Source organism: Platichthys flesus, chromosome 2 (genome assembly GCF_949316205.1).
Source record: "Platichthys flesus chromosome 2, fPlaFle2.1, whole genome shotgun sequence".
NCBI classification, from domain to species: Eukaryota; Metazoa; Chordata; class Actinopteri; order Pleuronectiformes; family Pleuronectidae; genus Platichthys; species Platichthys flesus.
In genome coordinates this window covers 10,270,015-10,294,505 of record NC_084946.1, presented here as the reverse complement: position 1 = coordinate 10,294,505, position 24,491 = coordinate 10,270,015, and the positions used below count along the sequence as shown (strand labels likewise).

General features: G+C 40.7%; 3 protein-coding genes across 4 annotated transcripts; 1 reads left to right on the top strand and 2 right to left on the bottom strand.

Moving 5' to 3' along the window:
* Positions 1–786: 786 nt before the first annotated feature.
* On the bottom strand, positions 787–4,581 carry cd8b (cd8 beta). The gene is made up of 7 exons (XM_062411308.1): positions 4,461–4,581; positions 2,922–3,272; positions 2,145–2,234; positions 1,806–1,895; positions 1,690–1,723; positions 1,503–1,549; positions 787–1,355 (listed from the first exon to the last, which is right to left on the bottom strand). The coding sequence occupies exons 1-6, from the start codon at positions 4,513–4,515 to the stop codon at positions 1,531–1,533; spliced, it is 639 nt and encodes a 212-aa protein (XP_062267292.1). The 5' UTR covers positions 4,516–4,581; the 3' UTR covers positions 787–1,355; positions 1,503–1,530.
* A 3,181-nt stretch (positions 4,582–7,762) lies between these two features.
* On the bottom strand, positions 7,763–14,837 carry zmat1 (zinc finger matrin-type 1). Its single transcript, XM_062395081.1, has 8 exons — positions 14,819–14,837; positions 13,992–14,132; positions 11,548–11,654; positions 11,360–11,443; positions 10,891–11,032; positions 10,443–10,736; positions 9,620–9,710; positions 7,763–8,990 (listed from the first exon to the last, which is right to left on the bottom strand). The coding sequence occupies exons 1-8, from the start codon at positions 14,835–14,837 to the stop codon at positions 8,006–8,008; spliced, it is 1,863 nt and encodes a 620-aa protein (XP_062251065.1). The 3' UTR covers positions 7,763–8,005.
* A 609-nt stretch (positions 14,838–15,446) lies between these two features.
* On the top strand, positions 15,447–24,258 carry idh3b (isocitrate dehydrogenase (NAD(+)) 3 non-catalytic subunit beta). Of its 2 annotated transcripts, none has more exons than XM_062397570.1 (11): positions 15,447–15,573; positions 17,004–17,177; positions 17,734–17,854; positions 18,009–18,069; positions 18,152–18,284; positions 18,852–18,985; positions 19,135–19,237; positions 19,477–19,623; positions 20,507–20,601; positions 20,776–20,836; positions 23,704–24,258. In XM_062397570.1, exons 1-11 carry the CDS (start codon positions 15,532–15,534, stop codon positions 23,779–23,781), a joined length of 1,149 nt encoding a protein of 382 aa, XP_062253554.1. In that variant the 5' UTR covers positions 15,447–15,531; the 3' UTR covers positions 23,782–24,258. The 2 variants fall into 2 exon arrangements, with proteins under 2 accessions (XP_062253554.1, XP_062253547.1); XM_062397563.1 differs by lacking the exon at positions 23,704–24,258 and adding an exon at positions 22,143–23,321.
* Positions 24,259–24,491: the final 233 nt, after the last annotated feature.

Sequence of the window (24,491 nt, the reverse complement as noted above, 5' to 3'; positions counted from 1 at the left end):
CGAAGCCGAGCATCTCAGTGAAGACGGCTCTGTCTCTCTCCAGCACACAGGAAAGGGTCGTGCACACGCTCCCCGAAACCTGAAAAACCATCAGCTAGGTCGTTTCTTTACACTCCTCCATCGCACAGGTGTGTGTGTGTGTGTGTGTGTGTGTGAGAGAGAGAGAGAGAGAGAGAGAGAGAGAGAGAGAGAGAGAGAGAGTGAAACCTTCTGAAACGAGCGACAGACACAGTTTGCACTGAAGTGACTTTGGGATTTAAGACTGTAACATTGGAGTTAATTGTTTCCATTTGAGGCAGATCAACAGAAACTGAATGTGATGCAAGTATATACATCAAAAGTAGAGGAAGAAACTGAACCCTGTCACTCACCTACTCAACTTCCGCCAAACACAATATCGACGATGGAAGAACAAAAGTACGACACCCACTCCCAAACTTCCCTTTCTCTTTTTTTCACGCACAGAACTCTTTCACTCATACGACACAACACAACAAACAATTAAAGTGTCTGACTTCTTACTAACATTAGACAATAATGCACAAGTCATCGTTGTCATTGGAGACACAATCAGCATTTGAGCTGGACCTGTGTTATCATTACTGCTGTTGCTGAAGTGCCCTTGAGCAAAGCGCCAAAGCCCACAAAAAGTGTGATTTATTTATGGTTGATATCTGTTCATAGGAGACAGTTGATTGTTATAAAACAAAATGTTAAATAGACAAAAGATTGCCCAATAACTATTTAATAAGTATATAGAGAGACACAACTGTAAATGATTGGAAATATACAATTTTATTGATTTATTGATTTTAGAGATGAATCTTCACAGAAACGAAAACTTTTTTCCTTCAAGATTGTTGTTTGAACACGTACACTTAAAACAATGTAACATACGAAACAACAAAAATAAATAGCAAAGAAAGCAACAAGCGATTCCTATTGTAGCTGTCTTATGATCTACCTGCTTTTTATGTGTCAATTAAAATATTCCGGGTAATCTACATAACACATTTGTACCACAGAAAAGTACAGCTTTGAAGTGTCCCAACTTTTATTTATAAAATCATAAAATAACACCTCACAAACCTGGAATCTGCATATTGATTTTTACAGATGAAAATAACAACACTTGGGTTAAATTCAAACTGGCCAGAGCTCTGTCTTCTAAAACATGCAGGAGAAATTAGTCGATAAATCACAATTTACATATATCACATATATCTGCTGCTGAAGTTACAGTCCAGGCGAACATTTAATCTGACTGCACACGACGGGTTGTCGGCCGCAGAGCAGATCTTGATCCCGGCCGTCATTCTCCACTGGACACCATCTTAAATGAAGCTCTTCAGCCTCTGTAGAAACAGAGGCAAGTGTTGGTTTATATAAAAGATCTTTAATATTCAGACAGAATTAACGACCCTATGATTTACCTGAAAACATTTGATTACACATACAATAAATAAGTCATTTATATAAAGAGACTAGCAAAATGAACATACCGTGAGTCTCAGCTGTGGATGCATTGATTCAGGGCTTAAGTCTTATCCTTAATGGAGCAAAACAAAACAAAGAAATGCTTAAGTGTAGCCAATGAGGTAAATCTAGATTATCATATAATATAATAAAGATTTGCAGTTTCTAATCTATTTTTATTTTTCATCATAAAGAAAAAATAATCACACTTACCTCTCAAAGTGGTGGCGGCATTTCTTTGGAAGCCCTGTACACAATAAAGTGATAAAATAAAATGAGACCCATAGATATACAAATATATGTCAGTATACATTTAAGTCTATACTCACGACTGAAGTAGTACAGTGTGCAGATGAGAGCCAGAGCCAGGCCTGCAGTGGCTCCAACCAACGGCCACAGAACCAGATAGTCACAGCCATCTAGAGCAGACACACAATATACACAGAAAGGTTTCCCTTAAACCAGGTAGCGCATTGCACTGTAGCCATCAGAGATATAAGACATGGCTTCTTCTGGAGCAGCAGAGACGATTTAAAACATGTAACCTCACAATGTGTTTTCGTATCATGAGGCCTATGAAACCAAGCGATGACATGCAACATACAGATTATGAACTGCCATCTACGCAAGCTCTCGTTTTCCTTCAAAGCAAATTCTAGATAACTCACCATGTGTAGGATTCTTCTTTGGGCTACAGCGGCAGACGGACTTGACCGGAGGTTTGGGTTTTGGCTTTGGAGGTGGCGTCGGAGGGGTCCCTGTCAGATAAGAACCATATAGACAGATGACAACTAAACAAACTGAAGCAAGACGGTAAGGAATCTTTTAAGGACCTAACCAGATCTAGCATTTCCAACCTGTCCCTATTTTTCCGACCACAGTTTAAGGCACATGTTCTTTCTACAAAGACATCATGTACATTGCTTGCCTATGACTTGCATGTACCTGTTGGGCCAGTGGGCAGTTATGCTTAACTCAAAGACATTAAAAATGGACTGTACACGTACATTTTAGAAAGATGTCAGTTCTATCTCTCCAAAGTTTTTGATTGTACATAAATTTGGAGCGTCCAATTACTCAAAGAATTCGGCCGACTCACTCAGATCAGTGAGGCTACCTTGAAAACATAGCCTTTGGTCAGAACTAATGATCAAAGGCAAAGGATTAACAACCAGTGTCCAATAAGAATTTTTTTTTATTTTGTTAGAATAACTTTTTTCAAGGATCGTAGAAAGTGGAGCGTTAGGAATGATAATAAGAGAGGGACTGTGCACGCCGCATCGTACCTGATGCTACATAGAGTCAACATTTTAATCGACAATAAGTGTTAAAATATTGTGTTTGATGTCATTCAGATAAAAGGGCAGATATTTGCTTATGGTTTTCATTCAAACTCTTGATATTTGCTGCTGTAAATGACGCTCTTGAAATGTCAGCGTACAAACCTCCCGGCCGAAGAACAGTTCCAGACCTCCACGTCTCTTCACCGCCCTTGTCCTTTAGGACGCAGGAATAAGTCCCTTCGTCCTCCTTCCTCACGCTGTTGATGCGCAGCACAAAGGCAGCATTCCCTCTCTTGCTGAGTTTAAACTGTGCCGGTTCTACGTCAGGCCCGTAGGTAACACGCTCAGCTGTGTTGCATTTGCCCAGGAACGTTAGGTTGCTGTGAAGGGAAGTCTTGCGGAACCAGTAGACAGAGTCACAGGAGTGGTTGCAGTTGCACTCAAAATTCTCCGGACTGGAGATAGCAGGATACAGAACTTTGACGGGTTCTTGTACGATGATATGGCTCGAACCTAAGCAACAGAATCAGAAGAAGGTTTGAGACACCTTTAGTCAACTCATACAGCCTGAATTTAGCGTTTATGCCATTTTATCATCAACAGTTTAGGCTTTCGAACGCTATAGCACAGTCGAGGCCAAACTCTGAAATCATGTATTGTCTTAAAATGTTTCCTTAGTAATCTTTGGGGTACAGAAACTTTTGTACACAACGTGCAAGTGAAGTCTCTCTACGCAAAATTAAGAGTAATTGTAAAGTAGAAGCACAAAAAAGTGATTGAACTTCAAGCAACGCTGAAAAAAAACAAACATAGAAACACTCCAACTATCGCCCGTGTACCGCGACCGAAGATGAAGCCGGGGAATGAAGAAATCTCTTGTCTATATTTTAAACTTGTGAAGGTGACATTTTAAAATGGGTTTACGAGAAGACTGCTTTAGCATTTATGCAATGTTTCAGGGATGGCTTCATAGGAAGAGCTGTTTCAAGTCAGGTGTGTAGGTTTACGCCTGTTGCAATGACTCGTCTTATGAAATGTCTAAAGGTAGGAGAGCCTGCCTATGTGTGGGGAAAGGTCTCACTGAACTGATCATCTTGTTCTTGTCGACATATCTGAAATTTACGAATAGCGCGGCGTTCAAGAATTCACCAAACAGATGTTATATTTATATAATGAGTCTGACTTTACAAAACACCTCGTTTAAATGCTTTGATAGAGCGACAATATATAATAAATATAAATGAATGATATCAAATGAACCTGCCGCAGAGCACCAACAGGGTCATGACTGTAACTTTAATCCTCACTGTGCATTTTGCATCTTTGTACTAATCAATTCATTTACGTATTAACTGCATCAGTCATGCATCGTATAGCATAAATCCTAAGATAGAAACAAATTAGGTAACCTGCACGGCAGTTTGGGGATTACAGTTTTAACAATTCAATCAAACGCTGCTGGGTCGGCCGGTTCAAACTGTCCAATGCAAGAGATGGATCCTTCGAAACATATTTCATCTCTCAGCCCAAACTATTAGGACTAGAAATGTTTTAGACATAATTTAGATTATACGTGAGATACTTTTCAGTTTGAGGAGACATCACCACTTCCCTCGCTGCAGGCCCCTGACCGAGTGATGATGTCGACAATGATGGAGCCTTACAAGCAAACGCAGTTATTTAGAAAAACCATGGTCCTACCTGCTGTCCACAGAGAAACAGTCAACAGTGTCCATGCCAGCGGCAGCGTGGTCATCTTGGCTTGTCGCAAGTGTGTATGTGTGTGTGTACGCGTGTTTATGTGTTGAGTGGTAGCCGAGGGAAACTGCTGATACTTTCTTTTCCTGCTTATCTATCTGTCAGAGAAGATGGGAGGAACTGAGCCGACAGGGCCCTGTGAGTCGTCAAGGTGAAACCCCAGTGTGACGCACTCAGGGCCTATCAGAGTGGGTCGCACAGCAGGGCTGCTGAAAAGACCACTTACACTGAAGTGTGTGTAACAACACAACAGACAGCAGGGGAACATGATTCCAGCATTAACCAGATGCTGATCGTCTGATCCTGAGGTTTGTGTCCAACAACAGTTGTTTTCACCTCAGAGATGCAGGTTGTTAATGGAGAAACATTCAGCTCTACATAATAATTATGAAGTGTGTCATGGATGATGACAAAGAGATGAAAACATGGAGTTGTTTCATCACAGCTGACATGAGACCCCATATCAAGCAATATAAAAGTAGTGTGTTCACTTGCAGCAGTTTGCAGCACTGTGGTCTCTGCCCAGGTGCATGACCTAGAGCTCAGTGGAGTCCCACATAGAGCAGCTTCACGCCGCGCTGCAGAGCACGGGTAGGGAATACCAGTGTACGGAGCTTAACGTTTAGGTAGGAGCTGGAAACAAGGGGTCAATAGCATAAATGATGTGTGGTATGTTGGTAGGTGTGAATTTTTTATTTCTCTTAAACTGCGGGAATGAAGGCACGTTTCTAACATGTGCACGTATCTGACAAAAATAAACCGCTGAAATGCTCGATCCTCTTTCAGCTGCATCAGGATAAGCTGTCGGCGTCAGTATCAGTGGATAAATAAAGTTTAACAATGAAATAATTCATTCAGAATTATTTCAACAGATTGAATATGTTTTCCAGTTATTTTAAGTGGGACGTTTTAACTTCTTATATATTCTAAAGAAACAGACCTCTGAATTTCTTCTTGATCCTTTTCTTTCTTTGTCCTGTGAATGTTAAATCATTGTCAGTTTGGATCAATCTGACATAGTAATTAAATGCAAATAACCACTTTTTTATTTATAAAGTAGATCCTTTGACAACACTGTGAAAAAGTGAAAACGCAGGGGCTGGTTGGTGTTCAAGTTGGCGGTCATCTGGCACTCACACATACAGTACGACAGGTTCAGTCTGCTATAAATAATGAATCAGTAAGGATCTCAGCTACCAATTATTTACAGCCTCGATTGATTTGTGTATCAATTGTTTAATGGCTCAGTCTTTAAAATGACAAAAAAGTGTAAGATTTCCAATTGCAATCCTCAAAAGCCTCAGGGATTTTCTTTTAATAGACTTTACTTTACCACATATCAGCCGAAGTTACCTCACATGTGACAGAAAACTGAAAATCTATACGTTTCAAACATTGGAAACAATGAACGACACAGGACTTTTGCTCGTCTATTGATGTAACAACCCAAATTACATGACAGACTCAGAGAGATGCTGCGTTCATGAGCGGTTTGGACATACTGAAGACCCAAAGAACCACAGGATATTTCATTGTAATTCATATCTGACTTAAAAGACAAACTTAAAATGCTTTTGCCTGTTCACAAGTCCTATCATCCACAGAACTCAGACTGATGAAGCTAAACGTGCATGTGTCAAGGTGAGGGCGTATAACGGTCTGGCGGGGGTCTTAAAATGAGAGGATGTGGGCACCATATCGCTCTACGGGGGTCGAGGCCTCGAGCGACACAGGGAACAAGACCACAGGATTCTTTGAAAACAGGAGATCTCAAGGGGCCTCAGACGGAGCTGCTCTTTACACATCGCTCCGCTACAAAGCCTTTGTTGCTCTCTGTGCGCCGACGCTTCAATTCAAAGGCAAATCTTGTTCTCATTTCACTTCTCTCCTGCTTCTCATCAGCGAATGCTGTAAAAGTTTAGTTCAGGTCCATGCCATTGCAAAAGTCACACATCTAGGAATGTGTGTTGTTCTCATCACCAGTAATTCAAACATCAAGTCTTTGCCACAGCAGTAGTTCATAATCTTCATCAACTTTCGTCATTTACATTTGCTTTCAACACGTGTATTGAGCTATGATCAAACTTTAATTCAAGTTTTTTCAGCAATTATTTCGTTTTAAACGTACTTTAAAGCAGATCTTTCACTTTGAATCCTGTGAAACACTAATCAGTTATTCCAACATGTAAATAACGTGCGCCAATCTGTTCCAAGGCTCCTGACAGAATGCAAAATAGTCCTTATACTGACCTGTTAATCTCATGGCCTGTTAAGAGCATGTACCGACAGCTTCTTATGGCACCTGCGTGTAGAGTAGTTTGACCACCAGTTCAATGTGAAGTCTTGTCAAAGTCCAGAATGCTTTCAGAATTGTTCCTTGAAAAGTCTTCAGCAAAATAAAATCAACCATCTAGTTCATACAGCTAACTACAGTAGAAAGCTTTATATCACTTACTGGAAAGGTTTTGGCAATGTTGTCCACGAACTACCCTGTTAATAGTTTGAAGAAATATAGACTCAAAAACAGAGTCATGCGGGCTGAAGTGTTTTATGGGGAATAAGTACAAAGATCCGACAGCTGCTCCGCCAGTCTGGGTTTTTATATTTTAGACACGTCAGAAACTTCTTCCCTGATGGATCAAAAAGGGAAAAATGTGGATTAACGTAAATAATGTGTCTCTTTTCCGGCACCTTTAACTATTGTGAACTGTTTCTGTTCAGTTCATCACATATTGCACCTGAACATGAATTCTGAAGATTGTAAAGAGCTGTCCTCATTTGAACTATTGCACCTGTCTGACCCCAAACACTTTATGTGCTTTTCACATGTGCAATGGGGGTGTCACACATGCACGCAGAATGCACTGTATACTGGGGCAATGCCTCCACACCCTCCTGTTTGTTTACAAACAGTATTGTGGTGTTGAAGTGAATGTACAAAGAGCTCAAAGCCTGTTGTATCATATCATTAACATTATATTCAGTTAGCCTTGTTTGTGTGTTTCTGAAGTGCAAGCAGACATTACTTCACAAGAAATGAAATGACTTGAACACCGGGATTCCATTTGCGTTACTGTTCTGTTAAAGCTCAACAGCGCCAACCACAGGCTGCTGGAGGGAACACAATCAAACGCAGCCTTGCGAGGAGCAGATACACAGACATAGTAGTGCTAATCAATAGGTCAAGATGAGTGATGGATGATTCTAAAAAATAGGCAAGAAACTAAGAGAGACATTATCTGAGGTTGACTGTGCACATTGATTTACTGAAATATTTTAATGAGTGCCATAGTGAAAAAATAAAGTTATCACAGCTGAGCTATGTGTAATGTAAACCCTCCAAACACAATGACATAACAATTATTTTGTGTGTATAAGTTAACACAGCTATGGAGAACACTTCCCCTGCAGAGGGTGACATTAACCCTCTCTTAACTGCTGTCAACATGAGTTTAATTAATGCATTTATACTTTTTCAAAATCCTGCTCTAACAGCCCAAAATGGAAACATCCCACAGCTTCTCCTCTTCCGTCCTAGTATCTTCTCTCTCTTTAGTTTTCTTCTTCTCTTTCCTGGATTTGGGTTTGGCGGATTCATCCTGCTCCCCCTCCTCCTCTTCAACATTAATTTCAGCCTGAATATGGACTTCAGTGTATTTTGTATTGTCCATCTCTTCTGGATTTACATTGGTCATCGCCCCATCTCCTCCCTCCCCCTCAAAGTTCACATCCAGGTTTTTTTCTTCTTTTCGTCTCCTCTTGCCATGTTTCTTTAGCTTTTTCCCCCTCCTCTCTTGCTCCCACTCTCCAGATTCGTCCCGTTTCCTCATAAACTCATCATCGTCTCGTTCCTTCCTCTGCGGTTTTCCCTGCCTCTCTTCTTTGTCGAACTCCTCATCTCTTGCTCTCCGCCCTCTCTCCTTCTTGGATCTTCTAATCCTCCGTTTTTCTCTCCGATTGTATTTGCTGTCATCACTGTCACTCATGCTGCTGCTATCAGAAGAGGAATATGAGGAAGAGGAAGATGATGAGGCAGTGAACGAGGAGGAGCTGGACTGCTTTCTTCGCCTCCTTCTTTTCATGGGCCGACTGGTTAACTGTGGAGGGCCTGGGAGGACTGGAGGAGGGAAGTTGTAGTCCCAGCTGTGAGGAGGCCAGGGAGGGCCCTGATTTGGCGGATGCCGCCCTTCAGCTTGGTAGTAACTACTAGGCCGGGAATGACCTGGGTCAGAGGTGGTACTGAGACTGGGCATAGGTTTAGTTAGTTCTATGATATGTCTCTTATCAAACGCTACCTTTACTCCCTCTTCTTCTTCCTCATCCTCCATTTGTGTGTCACCCTGATGTTGGACTTGACCTGACTTGGGAGTAATTCCACGAGCTCTCTGAGCCTGAATGTAATCCGCAAGCTCATCTGCAAATGTGCCGTAGACTTTCTGTTGGGATTGGCACAGGTCGGTGACCTTCTTCTCTCTGTTGAAGAGAATGTGAACAGGAATTAAGATGCTGGTCAGTGGTGATAGATTGTGATTGTTAACCGTAGGCACCAGAAAAACAAACTACAGAAATGTAAATTATACAACAACTTATCAACTTCTTCAGGTTAATTGAAATGTCGAATAATTCCTTACTTACACAACCAGCAGACAGTGAAATAAGGCCATCCTGTGAGGTTGTGTGTATGATAAAAGCAAAGATAATGTGCATACTGAATACTGGAGGAATTCTGGAGACCTTCTTCCTCAGGCTGGTGGTAATTGTCACATAGAGTTTGCTATATTCAGGGTTAAGATGATGTTATGTCCCATCTCAGGCTGCTTTTCTCAACCAAATTGTGAGTAGCTGCTTTCAAACATGCACTGAATCTGGATTATCTCCAGCAATAATCTTAAGAACAAAAATGTCCAGGTCAGAGGCTGCAGACAATTTCCTGAGTTTCTCCTGATGGGCCTTGGGTATAAACTCCATTAAACCAGGCTTTAATGTCAACACAGTTCTCTAAAGGCAAGTTGAAGTGTGGTGTAGGAGAGAATAAATTGATTATAAAATGAAGACACAGTTATAATGACCATGGTATTTTGTCTGAACATTCATGCCCTTACCTAAACTGGTGCTTGTTTCCATGAACGTGTGCCTGATACATCTCCAAAGAGTTAAACTGCAGACTACACGTCTGACACATCAGGGAGTTGGCTGCGGACAGAGAGACAATCTTGTGTTAATATCTAAGAGAGACACAATATTAGTAAATCATGTCAACACCAGTTTATTGTCATATAACTAACACCTAACAGTCTCCTCCGATGGAATCACACCTTCATGGCAGACTGGGACATTGTAAATATCAGTGTTATTTTTAGAAAGCTTGGAAAATTCATGGGGTTACTCTTCACTGTCTGTGCAGCTACCCCCTATTAATGAGGTCATGTTTTCACCCCTGTCTGTTGGTTCGTTTGTAAGCAAGATTACACAAAAACAACTTAATGGATTACCATGAAATGTGGTGAAAGGATGTTTGGTGATATTGGTATGGATCTGGATCAGGGGGAAGATACAGGAATATTTTTCCCCCCGGCAATAAATATTGGATCTTAATAAAAAAATCGCCATGTTTGGTGAACTGATATCTATGAGTGTGTGAAATGTGGTGCACCTTGATTGAATTTCAGGGGACTGTTGGGCTTGGCTAAGATATGTACTGTACTGAGTGCCATTATAATTGTTTCTTTTTCCTTTTATCTTCATTTACATGCTTGTTTGGGCTGCTGTGCTGTTGCCAGCTTCTACTTGAGTTATTTATTGTGTACAAGGACACTTTGTGCATAGAGTGTGTCTAAAAATATTAAATGCGTTCTTTTAATTCAATATTGCCTGTTAAAATACATGTAAAATCAAGTGTGGCTAAACTTAATTGTCCTGCTTTACCTTGTTGGACATCGTTTCCCAGCTCTTTGTTCAGCTCCTGTTTGGCCTGATTTCTCTGGTGTTTGCGTCCATTGTAGTGCTGCAGAGCCATTTGAGGGTTGTTGAAGGAAGCTGCACACAGGGGGCAGTACCTGTTCGGGTCCTTCAGATCAACCTCTGTGCTGGGGGTAGTTGTGGTGGCTGCCGGGGCCTCATGATGCTCCACACCCCCCTCTGAGGGTGACTTGTGATCAGCATGTTCAGCATCGTCAGTCAGCCTTGGTAAATTACACACGTCTGTGTACTTGTGCAGGACTAGAATGAGAAATTATCCCATTTAAATCAATGTGAGCTGTGTTTTGAAATTAGTCAAAACTTCAGTTGAATCATACCATAAACAATATTTACAGTTTATCTGTCAATCTTAAAATTCACATAGTCTACAATGAGTTTCCACCACACAACCTACACTTTCCTGGGGGCCGGAGACCTTGTTTTCGCAGATTTTTTGCATGGATTTTTCCTTCATAGTGAGATTTTGCAGACAAGTGGGAACTAAACACCATGTTACACAGCTCACAGAAACGGTCCTTATCAGTAGGCATGGTCCACTGCAAAAGAGCAGGCACAAGAACAGGCTGAATATGCTTGAGGTAGTAAACAAACTATCAAGATATCTCAGATCAGTTTCATCAATTAATACAGTTTGCATACAAGACATTCTGTGTTTTTGATTTTGTTATGTTGTATCCTTATGATAAAATAATTATATTAAAAACTATTTTACTAAAAAAGTATTCAGAGCTCTATGTCAGTCTTCTTCAGTTTTGCATGACAAACCCGGATTTAAAAAAGGTTTGATTTTCTGCCATTCTTCTCTATAGGCTCTGCATTCCTTTCTATATATAAAATGTGTAAGAATGAAAGTGAGCACTGACCTGGGGAACTGTCGACTCTTTGTTTAACCTCTTAGCTCTCTTGGTCTGCAGGTACACCTTGAGTTTCTGAGCATGTTTCTTGCCCTGCAGTTGGGGGATACAGGAGATGATATATATATAATGGTTTGAGCTCCTGAGGTGAAAATGAAGGGAAAATGGACAAAAGGTGAACGGGAGGCTGCACACACCTCGTAGTGGGACAGTCGCTGAGATTCAAATAGCAGCACAGCCTCACACACGTGGCAGTAGTGGTCATTAAGGAGGCCCTTTAGTAGCTCCTCTTCTTCCTCGTCTCCTGGAGGGGAGAGCAAACTGTTACGAATAAACCCCAGACAACAAAGTGGGAGATTATTTATGAAAAAAGAAAATGGTCTATTAAATCATTTCAACAATAAGGGTTCAAACTTCTATTTCACAGACTTCTAGATAATGCAAACCTGTATTTAGCAAATAGCTGTAGATTAAAAACAATCTGACTTTTGCCCCATGTTAGATGATTTGGATTATTCACAGCTTCATTTGTATTTCTGAATAAAAAATGTAATGCTAATTTGTTAATTTTTTGTTGTAAGATTGATTTAAGAATGCATCCAACATTCATGATTAAGAAAGACAACACAAAACATTGGCCGGGAAAACAAGCATTTCCTGCAAAACATGCTATAATAACAACTTCCTGTTCAATGGCAAATGCTGTTACCTATCTTATATGTTTAAAGTGTGCAGAATTTCACATTGATTCAAGATGCATCCTCAGGACGCATTTAAAGAAAGAAGTTATCCCTCATAAAGGAGCAGATGTTGTATTTATGATAAGAGTTGTTCGGAAGAGCTGTGAACTAAGAGCTCCTATCCTCATTAAATTATACCAAACACCAAAACTGCTTTAAAAATCTTCAATGTGATTATTCTTGTTTGACATTAACCTCTCAAACACTTGCAGCATATATAATGAATGCCTCATCCTGCGTGTTCAATACCAGATGCATGTTTATTGCTCACTGTACTGAACCTTTGAGTGCATGAAGAGGTCAAGCACATTGGCCGGGCTGCATCAATACAGTGGACCACGCTCTGCATACTCTCACACAATTATTCAGCACTCACAAGTTTCTGACTTCCTGCAACCACACTGTGTGAGAACTACTAATGGCAGCTCAATTGGTTGTGAAGGAGAAATCTGTGAAATGTGACTTTCATTTTGAGAGCTCTGAAGATAAGTCGATAAAAAAAGAGCCTGATGTTTAACTTCACACTTCATCATAATTTCCCTATTGCATGGTTTGGTGCATGATTTGATATGGTATGCTGTAATCATAGGGTATAACTGATCAATGCTTTTATGACTGGTGGTCATATTGATTTATTATTTAAATGTTTGTCAGTGCCTCAACTGAAATTACTTTTCTTCTATTTATGCACTTTTTACAAATTAAGATGATCCGCTGCAAGTGAATAAATCATTAATAGCTGCTGTATTTTTCAGTGCTGAAAATGGGTCAGGTGTGAAACTGACACTGGAGTTAGGGACTAAGGACATCTTTATAATTTTTCCATGAGTTCCTAGAAAAAGGCATTTCTTTGTGTCTTAGTTAATATTATATTCGAGGCTCCATAACATTGGGACAGCAAAAATTAAACCTGTGTGTACAGGCTGATGGATTCAGCCGGAAATTGTCATGTCTGCTGATACGTCAAATATCGTACTTACCAGATGATAATCACAGTACAAGTTACCAAGAGAACAGAGAGTGTTGCTGCTGCATCTCAAATCATGTTTCAAACCTTTAAATGTGAGCAAATGTTTCCAAGTCACACCCTCATCTTGAAAGTAATGTCATCCCACTGCTGGGTCAGGCCACAGAGTGAGGCTGATTCTGATGAAGGACAACTGACGAGGGTGTGAGAGCCTCCAAACTGCTTGCTTACCAGAACCAAGTATGTTTAGACAGAACTAGTCCTAGCACTTAACTAGCACTAACCTATCATGTAGGGATAAGTCATTGTCACCCACTGACAAGTATGTGCCATTAAAATGGCCTCCGCTCTGAAAACCTGTTGGATCCCCAACCAGAGAGGCTGAACAACCAGTAAGAGGCAGTGGTTTAAATGGTCAGAAAGGCTTTTGGTGTTGGGGGTCCGACAGCCACTTACAGAACTCTGTCAAGACGAGCAGCCCCTGACTCTGTGTGGTGGCACGATCAGGCTGCACTGAGGATCAACAGGGTCCTGCTCCAAAACTGTGAGAAACCCCCAGCGTTTCAGTTAGCGTCTGACAGCTAGCACTAGCGGGTTTAGCTAAGGAGCTAGCTCACTCAGCTGCGGAGCTTGCTAGCCGGTGCCGGAGAACACGCAGGTGCAGACGGGTTGCCGCTGCTTCCCCCCTTACTCCGGGCAAGTGAAATTCATTTTATCTGCCGTGTGCGACGCCATCACCCTTCGTATACACCAGCGAAATAGCTGTTGACTTCGAGTGAACGCGGCGGTTTGGCTAATGCTAACGCTGGAGTCCCTGCACCGCCCGACCGCGCTCCGTGTTTCACCAGAAACAAACGCACCTCTTTATTCGTGTTATTCTTGTGTTTACGTGCACTGGGCCTTAATGAATGAAACCCGGTCCGGGCAGCGTCACCTAGTGATGTGTCCTCCCGTTTCGAGGCTTCGAAGCGTGTGTCGAGTAATCGAGGATGATTTGTGTGAAGCGCATATTGAGGCTCGTGTTGATGACGTATGTGATGACGTTCGAAGCCTCGCGAGCCGGCCGAGTACGTCACTGATTCAGGAAATGGTTCCCCCTCACACTACTTGTCTTGGGACTTTATTGTGCGTTTGCTTGCAATATATTATTATTGTATTGAGTATTGGGGGGGAGGGGGGGGCATTTATTTCTTAACTTTATTTTCTTGTACCCAAGCTTCATCTGTGCGAGATGAAGTTTCATGAAGCTTTGAATCTTTCCATCCAATTGGTTCGCTCATGGGCCGAAGCTTCATGACGCTTCATTTGCTCTACTGCGCCATCAAGTGGACATTAAATGTAAATGTTTCAGTGAAAGGATCGATTCTAAAGCAGGCGAAATTATTTCTAAAAAAGGAAACCGCCTGAAACCCAGCACTGTTAAGAAATGTTGTTTTTTCATACATATAAATAAACTCTTATCCCTATTGTACGTGTTACGTGTATTGGCATCACAAACATCATTAAATCATTTATTCAATTCAAAGCTTCACACACCAAAGCCGTGTTTTCATTATAATTACATTTACATTTAATGTCCACTTGATGGCGCAGTAAAGCAAATGAAGCATCATGAAGCTTCGGCCCATGAGCGAAACAATTGGATGGAAAGCTTTATGAAGCTTCATCTCGCCATCACCACTCAAGGTTTTTGTACAGAAGCCGCGGTAGGCAAACTAGTAGAGTTATTTGCAGCGTTTGATTTCGCTAGCTGCGGGGTACAGACATTTCTGTCGTCCATCTTTTTCTCTGGTGGTACACAACGTGCGCAGAGACGTCACCTCTTCTTCTATGGCTTTTATGTTTACTTGCGGGATGTTGCTGCACGGCCTCCCCCACTTTTAATTCTCCCTCATCTTGAAAATGAATGTTGTCGTCTCGTTTGCTCTGATGACATCATATCAAGCTGTGCCCTGGTGTATTCCAAATATTTGTAATTCAAATATTCCTGCAGTAAAAGTTTCATCTTTCCAGATGAGAAGATAACGTAAAAGCATGATATAGTTTACTTTGAAGAGTGCCTAAAAAACATCCCATCAATGAATAGATTACCCCCCTCTGACATGTAAATGCACTTTTACAATGAATGAGAAAGCAAACAATTTTTGGTTATGCTTTCTGTTTTAAGCATATCCTCTTCCTCATACAAACAGCCTGAGGAAGAACATGCCCTTCATTTGCATTATTGGCTTCACATCTTTTCTTTAAATATGATTATTTCATGCAATTAGAAAAAGTTCACTTTCTCTGACATCATTCCCTAAAATGTAGATTCAGGTTCTCTAGGGATAACACGATCCATGTTTCAAACTGGTAATGTGATATGTTTGTCCCTATCTCCTCCGTCCAGCTGGGGGCAGTGTTGTCGTCTACTCAGCTCTGCTGAACTCCCGCAGCGCCGGAGAAGAACCAGTTCCGTTGCTCAACGTGAAACCATGGCGGCTGCATTGAGGGGAAGCCTGGTAACATTGGTCAAGGTGAGTCTTCACATTCATAGGACGTTTTCAAGCTTATTTCGTTAACACAAACAGCGCGAATGAACCGATGTACTTGAAGTTGTATTCAGTTAAAGTCAGGCCTCATAGGAAGAGACTAATCATGAGCCTCCCTCATTGACACATCTTCTTCTCTCGTCTCCGGATTAAAAATGACAAAGTGCTCTGTTGCTGTCTTTACTCTTATCAGCTGCTTTAGGAGGAACCAAGGCCTGCTGGCTTTGGTTTGTAATTATCAGAGTCAATCTCTTCAATGGAAGCTCGGTCTTCATGGTAGCTAAAGTGGCTGACTGACAACAGCACACTTCTCATAGCAGGGGCTCATCACAGCTAAATCAGACCTGCTAAGAAGCTGCCTCTGCAGATAACGTGCATCTGATTTATAATTAATAAGTTTACAATTGCCTCAGTCACCTTAAGTGTGAGTAGGAACCAACACGTGTGAAACTAACATATAATAACTTGTTCACCTTCAAAATGTAGGTGATTATGGCCTCTGGAATTGTTCATTTGATTTGAATTCACGATCATTCAGGATCCACACAGATCTCTCTAGCTCAGTATTGTCTATAATTGTTGACAAGAAGTGAACAATACAAATAAATTCCACCATCAAATTATCACATGTGTAATTGGAAATCATATTCTGGCCAATCAATGAATAAGATCTTAATCAATTATCCAAATTTTGTCCAGCTTTTGTTAAGGCTATCCCAGTCATTTCAATAATTTATATTGATGCAAAGTAATATTTAAATGCAGTCTTGCTTTAAAAAACATCTCATATTATATTGGTCATTCATTTATAACAGTGCAGGTATTTATAGAAGTAAAAACTGAGGAAAGAAATTCCTGCCACACACTTTGGTTGCATTGTTGAGTTATTTTCATTATCATTTAATTTCCCGGCACTGAATTATTTAGTATGGTCTATGAAATAATATGAAACATCAGTCATGTTTACATCTGGCTTTTGTTTACCTTTTAGTCTGTGGCAAAAGTCATCATAATTTCAGGGTCTCCATCTGTCCCTCAAAATGTTCTGAAAATACACGCAATGGCTTTTATCAAAATAGGTTGTCAAAGTATTCACTGCATATATTATTCTGACCGATTTGGTTATAAACTGTAACTTGCTGTTGGCAGAGGCCAACATCTGTGAGGAGGCTAGTTACCTCTTCCTCTACCACTTCAATCCTTAAAAACTGAATGAAAGTAAGAAGAGTTAAACTTTGAAACTGCTGCCGACACCTCAAATCCAAAATGCGTCATGAGCAGACACGCTTTGTTTCACAGGGGTCACAAGTAAGGTCGTGGCTGTAGACATGTTGCAGTTGTTGCTATGGTCTTTCATATTCGTGATACACGTCCCTTTATTTGTTGTGACTGTCTTTTTCCCCCCCATCCTCCAGAGCCTGAGTGGCCCCCAGTGGCAACAGCTGGCCTCTCGACCTCTGAGTTTATCAGCTGGTCTCTGTGGTCCAGAAGCCCCGCCTGCCCGTGCAGATGCTACCTTCAAGGTTACTATGGTACCGGGGGACGGAGTGGGACCTGAGCTGATGACTGCCGTCAAGGATGTCTTCAGGGTATATTTAAATGTTCCCTTTTTTGTTTTTGTTTATTGAATAATAAATTCCATATCAAGAAACACATCAGAAAATATCAGTTAGTTATATGAAATCCTTAAATACATATGCTTTTCCTTAATAGCGAATAATTACAGGTAAAGAAATTAGAAATACTATGTATCATACTTAACAAGAGCAGATAGCTGTATGTTATACAATCTTCCACTCTTAATGTTGCAGGTTTTTAAATGTTTATAAGAACATTAAATCATAGCAACCTTCCCAAACAAGCAATTGATTAAGTACATATCGATTTGATCTGGTGGGGAATGTTTACAGCGTCTGTGTCGTTTAACGGCAGCCAGCTGTTGACCTTTGTTGCATGTCATACCAGTTTCATCTCACTCCCCATGTGTCCTGTCTGCCTTGTCACTGAAACAAAATAGACAACAATTTCTAACTAACTAAATCCTGTATTTAAGCATGAAATTGATTAAAAAATATATATTATATACATTATATAAAATTTTCAATCTTAAAGTTGTTTTTCCCTTGTTTCTGCTCTGTCTCAAAGGCAGGAGATGTCCCTGTAGAGTTTGAGGAGTTCCACCTGAGCGAGGTGCAGAACATGGCCAGTGAGGAGAAACTGGACCAAGTGTTGACTTCTATGAAGACCAACAAAGTGGCCATGAAAGGTACAGTAGCTTTGCTTATTCCTTTTTCAGTCCCCCTCTCATTGGTCATCTGTGATGACAGATGATGCTGTAATGTTCCTAAAATAAAGCACAGTAGCTCAACATTTTAAAGAGAAGCAAATGAATCTTGTGATATTTGTCTGTGGTTATTCAGGAAAGATTCACACACCCATGGAGTTCAAAGGGGAACTGGCTTCATATGAGATGAGACTGAGGTAAAACAATGAGGTCGGTTGTATATTTTAGTTTTTCTTTTCTTCTATTCTTTTAAATGACCCCTGAGTGTCTTTTCCACAGGCGTAAACTGGACCTGTTTGCTAACGTGGTTCATGTGAACAGCCTGCCGGGCTACAGCACTCGCCACAACAATCTGGACCTGGTCATCATCCGTGAACAGACCGAGGGGGAGTACAGCTCACTGGAGCATGAGGTAAAAAACACTACTCCTCATCCTCCTCCTGCTTCTCCTCCTCCTCACTGCAGGATCAAAACCAATAGTTGTTTTAAGCCAGTATGAAAAGGAAATGTGATTTGAAGAGAGAGATTTCCAATGAAGACAGCCATTTAGTCAACGTTAAATTAGGTAACAAAACAAAAATGATAAACCGTGACCGATTTACTGAAATGGTTAATTGATTTTTGTGTGCAGCTTTTATTGAAGTTTTTATTTTTAACTAAATCTCACACATATTGACATTTGTTGCTACTCACATAATTAAGTTGTCCTTAAGCTCAGTTTATTATAAGCTGGATAGCTATGAGATTCTTAAAATAAGACTTTATAATATAACTCATAATGTATAGGAAATATGGGAACTTGCGTGACACATTAATTAACATTTAAAAGAATACGTTTGTCAGACACGATATAGGACCACTTTATGCATCTGCTGTTTTTAGAGTTAAATATTTGTTTACATTCTCTTCTCTCCTCTTCTCTCATCCTCCATTAAATGTGTTTATATTAAAATGATTGGACTTTATTCTTGCCCTGCAGAGTGTGCCGGGTGTGATCGAATGCTTGAAGATCATCACCAGAGTGAAGTCCCGCCGCATTGCCAAGTTCGCCTTTGATTACGCCACCAAGAAGGGCCGAAGCAAGGTCACTGCTGTTCACAAAGCCAACATCATGTAAGGGAAAAGAACCCGCCCTTCCTTTCTGGGTTTTTGAAATCATCCCTTTTTTTTTTGTTATATTATTATTATTTTTTGTGTAATTTGGGTCCTGATTTGCATTACAGCCGTGGCAATACTTGTTCTCCTCCCCTGTCTTATTACAGGAAATTAGGCGATGGCCTGTTTCTGCAGTGCTGTGCGGAGGTGGCAGAACTGTACCCCAAAATCAAATATGAGACCATAATCATTGATAACGCTTGCATGCAGGTACTTACAAACTCATACGGTTTACTCTCCTCATTTGATAATTAAAGACATAACAATTTGGTGTTAAACACTTTTAATTATGATATGGCTAAATACAATATAATTGTTAATATGTCTTTTATTTTATAAAGAACATGAAATGCATAATTCTAATAATTTCAAATTGTTTGTTTACTGTGTGACTAAACTCAAGCTGATTTCATATTTAAATGTGTCCCTATCTGTGTTACATTGCGCAGTTGGTCCAGAACCCATACCAGTTTGATGTGTTGGTGATGCCCAACCTGTACGGTAACATTATCGATAACCTGGCGGCAGGGCTGGTTGGAGGAGCAGGAGTCGTTCCTGGGGAGAGCTACAGTGCAGAGTATGCTGTGTTTGAGACTGTGAGTTTTCACTTTTATTTGATCGTCTACAGAGGTTAGGCTGCCCATCATTCTCCAGCCTTCCTTCTTTTTCACCATGTAGAGGGATTTGTTATTAACACTTGATTAGACAAAAAAATTCCTCAGAATCGCATCTACAATGGATGCAGAGTTGTTGTCAGACTTATGTTGCTAAATCGCAGTTTGTCTTCCCCTATTAATAATTTCCTCACCAACTCACTATAACATCACACAGATTACATAAATATAAACCAGAGATATCAAATATATGATTTAGATGTGGTATAGAGGAGGGCTTGTTACATGTTCAAAGCTTAATACACTCTGGCACGACTTTAGTGACATCATTACAAAACCTACAGGAATCACCTTCCCTTCAAATCTGCTCACTGGTCATCAGTGCCCATTTTAGAAATTGCCTTGTGCATTGCAGTGTCGTGGAAGTCTGATTCTCATCTCCCCAGAGCTAAACGATTTTGGGGTTAGGGCTAGGGGTTCGCTGATTCTTCAGACTGTTATCACATGACCCCCTTCCAGAAGACAACAACAGTCATTTACCTCAGCTGTCAGTGTAGAACACAAAATGGATAATCAATTATAAGCATTGCTGATCCTGTTGCCTTTACCAACAGGTGTTGTGCAGTCCAATTCTGCAAGCTAGGATTGCTCGCATTGCGTCATGTTAGTCTCTTAATGTTTACCCTTTCATAAATCAATTACCTTTTCCAAACTATTTTATTTTGACGACTACCTACTCCTTTTGATTGAGGTCCTCCTGTAGTAGGCGGGCCTGGGAGGGGATCTGGAGCCATGTTCTGTGTGTCTTTAACTCGTTAAACCATCATCCTGTCATTCTTTACACCCTTTGCCTTTTCTCTTACAGGGTGCACGTCACCCCTTTGCACAAGCTGTAGGAAGGAATATCGCCAACCCCACAGCCATGCTGCTCAGCTCTGCTAACATGCTCAGGCACCTCAAGTGAGTCAACTTGTTTGATCTTGTAGTAACATGTACACTATGTTTTACACCACACCCTTCTTCTCCCCTGTCCCACTCCACCACACATCTCCAGCTTTAGAAAACAGCTTTAGGTGGCTGTTTGTGTGGAGACAGTTCTGCTCACCTATTAATCGTCACCGTATTGTGTTGCAGCCTGGAATATCACTCCCAAATGGTGTCAGATGCTGTCAAGAAGGTCATCAAACAGGGCAAGGTAAGCGAGTGTGAACATAATCATATCAGTGAGCACTAACACCTTAACCGAACATTTCTCTGTTTGGTAATACCAGTTTAACAACATAACAACTAGTGATCCTGCAGAATGAGGATATGTGAAGCCATCAGGGCTTACTTACCCCAATGCTGTCATCTTGTGTTTCTGAATTAACCTGTCGCTCATCAGTGTTGTGGGTCAGTAACTGCCATCTCACGTGTATCAACTGACATTATGTTTCAGAAAATGAATCGTACACTAAATAACACTTTCAGTGTCCGTCATGCACATTGGCCAAACAGCATTGAGGACAGTAATTCATTGAAGCTGCTTTCAGGCATGCGGTCAAATATATCTCAGATAACGAGAATCGACAGTTTTTAACAATAAGGGCCGAAGCTGGTGCTCATGTGCTGTAATCAAAAACAAAGGCTTTCTGCTGCATCTGCAGCAGAATTTATACGTCGCATCCTGCGTCTTGCTGATCCACCCCGAGACCGTACCCTGGCCTGAATGCTGCAGACATGTTTCCGTTGTTGTGAAGGTGTCTGAGTCGCACAATGTCCTGCTACTTTTCGACATGTGGAAGGATCACTCCTGAGAATATACGGGCCCAAATTGCCTGACATTGTTTAATTCATGTGTGAGTTGACATGAATTGCTGCAGAGTGATACTATCGGTTCTTGACCCACACATGACTACAACTAACAACCTGCACGCTTCACTTTAGTGTGTTAGAGAGCCTTTAATCATGCTTATAAAGTTGTACACTCATGTGTTTAGCTCCTCTCTTGTGTTTCTCTTCCTGTCTCAATTGAACCTCGAATCCATTTGTTACCAGGGCATTTTTTTCTTTCTAGCTGCTTTTAGCAGCCGAACCCTGTTGACACTAACACACACTGACACTAACATGAAGTGGGTCAATCCTCGTCCCTCTGCCTAAAGACGTAGTGAATTCCCTTCTAGAAATTGCCTTTCAGCAGTGGCAGCTTTTGGACAGATCATTTTTTAGTTTGTAATGCTTCTCTTTAAGAGGTGGTTCGATCAGTTGGGATAGTGTTGTACTTGAGGTTGCTGTGAGAATGTGATAAATTATCTTATTTTTTTTTAAGGAATGCATGTTAAATGAAAGCAGAATTTGCCTGCATGTTGTGTTAAGTGCCACTCCTCTCCCTCGTTCCTCTCCTTTAACCCCCTCCTCTCCTTGTACCCTGTTGCCCTCTGTTTGTCTGCGTGTGTGTCTGTCTGTCTGTCTGTGTGTGTGTGTGTGTGTGTGTGTGTGTGTTTTACATGTGCACATCCCAGGTACGGACACGAGACCTTGGCGGGTATTCTACCGCTAGCGACATAGTGCGTGCTGTTGTGGAAAACCTGCGTCACCGACCGGTTTACTAAGATGTTTCGTCTCCTTCCTCGCTGACTTTTCCTTTAAAACTGGACATTTTCTCAACATGACCTGAAATCAGGATAAGACTCACCTCCCCCCTCACTGCCCAATAACTATCTTGTCAGACACCATCAGTTTGATCCTTATGTGTATGTTTTGTATTGGGTTTTCTAGAACCAGTGTAATCACATGACCACTTGTTGTACTTCATTAAACTTCGTCTGAAGGATTTTTGTCAAACAGCCTAATCCTCTGTCCCTTTCCAGGAACACCCCTCATTTCTCATAGTTAGTGACCCTCATGTTGCAACTTTTCGCTTTTTAAATATTTTCTTGGCTGAGGAGGAGCTTTGGATCCACCTACCTATATGTGCTTTTGCAGCCATATTGGCCAGATACACTACCTCTCTACTGCCTCACATTAAACATGAACTGTTGAAAAACACAGCGTCTTTGTCAACAGTCTATACATTATATATCGATGATCCAGTCCCCTTTCACAATTCACCAACAAATGACTTAACATTTTAACTTGTTTGATTTCCTCTTTACTATGAACTGAACGATCTAAAGTCAGAATATTACTGTAATAAAATAGTTTGACCCTGATATGTCTTGACCTACTAACACTATACCATTTTTGACCTACATATTTGGCTAAATGCTTGTTTCTTGCTCTGACACTAATAAAAGTATGTTAACATTTTAACATGAAAAAATAACAAGCTAACTTTGAGAAAACTAGAAATATTTAAACTCATCATGTACAGAGCTTTCAAGTATTGCTCCAGTTAATGAGAAGTGTTATAAAAATTACAGTTTCATAGCCACAGCTAATATTATTAGGGGAAACATTTGGTCAAAGCCTCCATGAAACTACACAGGCTGAATCCTGAACTGGTATTTTTTCTGAAAACTAATACAAACAGGTTTTGTCCTGATACAGTGCGGCTCATTCCCACAGATACTGTAAGACATTAGAACATTGCTCTATCATCATGACGTCTGTCAATGCTTTTTGTATTAGTGCGCAGCAAATCATAAGTTATCCGTTGTTAACCACAAATACTAAAAAATAAAGATACATGTTAGTAATTATACTCTTGTGTAGTTAATTACGGAGATTGTTGAGCGACCCCAGTGTAAACAGTTTCATGTCTTTTTATGTACAGCCTTTTTATTTCCTCTTTGACCACAGATCTTTACTGTAAATTTCATTCTTGCACATTGAAGCTGGTCACAAGTATGATGGGGTATTAAATAAACGACATGTCAATTGTTTTTATGTCAGCAACTGTGCTTTTAGATGCCATGTTTTACGGCTGCGTTGTTTTCTCATCTCTGAACCAAAGAGTTCTTTACTGATTCCTTTGAGTGCAGTTTTTAAAGGCTCTCTAGCACGCTGCCCATGATACTGTATGTGGACATGTGTCGCTGCAGCTGTGCACATAGTAACACACTGTCCTTATGTTTGCAACAGGTGCGCACTGGAGACCTGGGGGGCTACGCTTCAAGCGACGAATTCACCCGGGCTGTCATTGCTAACATGGCAGTCTAACCATTGTGTTTGAACATCTGTCAGCTGCTGAGACGCACATACACCCTTTTTAATTTCCCTCCTGTTAAACAGATCTCTTGGCTGATTGTACACAGTCATTGTACAATATATTATAGCTCACATGCATTGTCCTCTTAATAATACTAGGTAGAGATATTATATCCACAAATACTGTTTTTCAGTTTAGCATTTCCTTTAAATATAATATCAAAAGCAGGAAAGTATTGTGGGTTTAAAATCCAATGTCTTAGAATCTGCACAGAACATTGTTCCATTGTGTTAAACTGGCTTAACATCAAACAGTCACACTGTTCTCTGACAAGGGCCTGTTACTTATTCTTAAGGGTTTTATGTCTGGTCATTAATCGCTGTTCATACACATTGTGTATTTATACTTTCAAATTATTTATTACTTTACAGTTTTAGCTTTATTGCTTCATTTGATATGAGATATGAATAATAAAGAGAGAGATAAGACATCTTGTGTGCGAAATCCTTGCATGAACGTTACTAGAAGACAGATGCAGTAGTTATTAAATGTTAACCCGGGCTGCTGGTGGCTCAGTCAGCACGCATCACCACCTCGCAGTAAAGAGGCGCTCACATCCGAGCCAAGACCCTCGATGAGACCAGTCAGGTGGACTGAAGGCTTTGATGAAAAGTGTGAATATGAGTCTGTCCGGCTGTGTTACGTAGGACTGGTGCTTTTT

Excerpts from the sequence above, each read along its gene's own strand:
- idh3b (XM_062397563.1), top strand. The coding sequence starts at position 15,532 with ATGGCGGCTGCATTGAGGGGAAGCCTGGTAACATTGGTCAAG. Across the intron at positions 17,178-17,733 it reads CCGTCAAGGATGTCTTCAGG|GCAGGAGATGTCCCTGTAGA; the intron begins GTATATTTAAAT and ends TCTGTCTCAAAG. Across the intron at positions 20,837-22,142 it reads AGGTCATCAAACAGGGCAAG|GTACGGACACGAGACCTTGG; the intron begins GTAAGCGAGTGT and ends TGCACATCCCAG.
- zmat1 (XM_062395081.1), bottom strand. Across the intron at positions 11,655-13,991 it reads ACGGGAGGACACATCACTAG|GAGACGAGGAAGAAGAGGAG; the intron begins GTGACGCTGCCC and ends TCTCCCCTCCAG. Across the intron at positions 9,711-10,442 it reads GGGAAACGATGTCCAACAAG|CCAACTCCCTGATGTGTCAG; the intron begins GTAAAGCAGGAC and ends CTCTGTCCGCAG.
- cd8b (XM_062411308.1), bottom strand. The coding sequence starts at position 4,515 with ATGACCACGCTGCCGCTGGCATGGACACTGTTGACTGTTTCTCTGTGG. Across the intron at positions 3,273-4,460 it reads TGTTTCTCTGTGGACAGCAG|GTTCGAGCCATATCATCGTA; the intron begins GTAGGACCATGG and ends TCTGTTGCTTAG. Across the intron at positions 1,896-2,144 it reads AAAGAAGAATCCTACACATG|ATGGCTGTGACTATCTGGTT; the intron begins GTGAGTTATCTA and ends TGTCTGCTCTAG.